The following is a 1,539-nucleotide window of genomic DNA, read 5'->3' as shown; positions in this document are numbered from 1 at the left end:
CATACATACATACATACATACATACCTACATACATACAATACATACATAAATACATACATACATACATACATACATACATACACACATACACACACAACACACACACACACACACACGCATATATATATATATTATATATATATATATATATATATATATATAGATATATATATAGTCAGAATGACCATATAGCGTAGAAATCATACTTTCTTTTCGTATTGTAGCTACAGAACAAAAGCACTGCACAAATCACACCATCCACCACTAAAACCAACGCCACAGTACCATACTATACCACACAACACACACCCCTTACCACTGAACACGGCCGAGTACGTCTTAATAAGCGACACACAGGCAGTGTAGAGGGTGCCCACGTGTTGCTCTGACAGATGATTGATCATGCGATCCACCAGACTGCAATATAGCTCCAGCACACACGCCACTACATCGGGATAGTGCTGGTACGCTCTTAGCAGCTTGTTGATGGGGTCGAGAAGTCGCTGTAGGTTGAGGTATATCACTGTGGCAGTGGACGAGGAAGCTCCGTCGATCACACCCCTGCGGTGTATGTGAATGTGAATATAAAGTATGATAGAAGAACTATTGTGGTGGGGTGTGGGATGACCCATGGCCAATGGTCACGCTCTGGTAGTGTACTGTAGCATATATATATATATTTTTATATATATATAAATATATATTTATATATACATACATACATATACATATACATATACATATACATCTATACATCTATACATAAATACATACATACATACATACATGCGTACATAAATACATATATATATATATATATATATATATGCATGTATACATATATAAATATATATATTGTTCTATTAATAGATTAGTTTCATACCTCAGTAGTTCCAGTAGTGTGATGATGACATTGATGGCGTCCGCATCTCCTGCCCTGGCTAGTCGCAGCAACTCACCGCTCGATGTGGTGCAGATGGTGTTGGTCTGGTTAATCCACGGGTGCAGTAGGTCCTTCATAAAACTCAGGAACAAGTCCTGTACAAAAGTAAACAGGACAGGACAAGACAGGACAGGGCAGAGAAAGGGGTCGTATACGTCAGCCACTTAAGCCAATCGCATACAATGCAGAGGTTATTGTGTGCCAGGTACGGCTGTGGCAGAACTAGAGCCGTCAGAATGATTGAGAACGGCACTTTATGCCCCAAAAGGGGCCGGACGGGACATTCAATTTGGTCAACCCACACAGATCGTAGCGGAAAGTGAGCGTCTCTGAGCTCTACGGATAAGATGTATCTTTCACAGAACTCAAAACACGCGATCAAAAGGGGAGATAATAGGACAAATGAACATTCGATCGAAACACGTCGTATGCGAAAACTATGTCAAGACTGGCGTGTATATACCACATTTATATACATTTCCATATACATACACATAAACATATACGTATACGTATACATATATATATATATATACGGACAGAGACACAGACACAGACACAGATACAGACACAGACACAGGCAACAAACACAGAC

The 1,539-nt window shown here is 39.6% G+C and overlaps 1 protein-coding gene across 1 annotated transcript; it reads right to left on the bottom strand.

Annotated features, from left to right (window-relative positions):
• Window positions 1–310: 310 nt before the first annotated feature.
• Window positions 311–1,042, bottom strand: SARC_15891 (hypothetical protein; the record flags this gene model as incomplete). The annotated part of the gene is made up of 2 exons (XM_014289997.1): window positions 885–1,042; window positions 311–562 (listed from the first exon to the last, which is right to left on the bottom strand). Coding segments are annotated over exons 1-2 (389 nt in total), but the record flags the coding sequence as incomplete, so codon positions are not given.
• Window positions 1,043–1,539: the final 497 nt, after the last annotated feature.

The sequence above is a fragment of the Sphaeroforma arctica genome, assembly GCF_001186125.1.
Source record: "Sphaeroforma arctica JP610 unplaced genomic scaffold supercont1.6932, whole genome shotgun sequence".
NCBI lineage: Eukaryota > Ichthyosporea > Ichthyophonida > Sphaeroforma > Sphaeroforma arctica.
The sequence above is the reverse complement of the archived record's forward strand: the minus strand, read 5'-3'. Positions and strand labels throughout refer to the sequence as shown.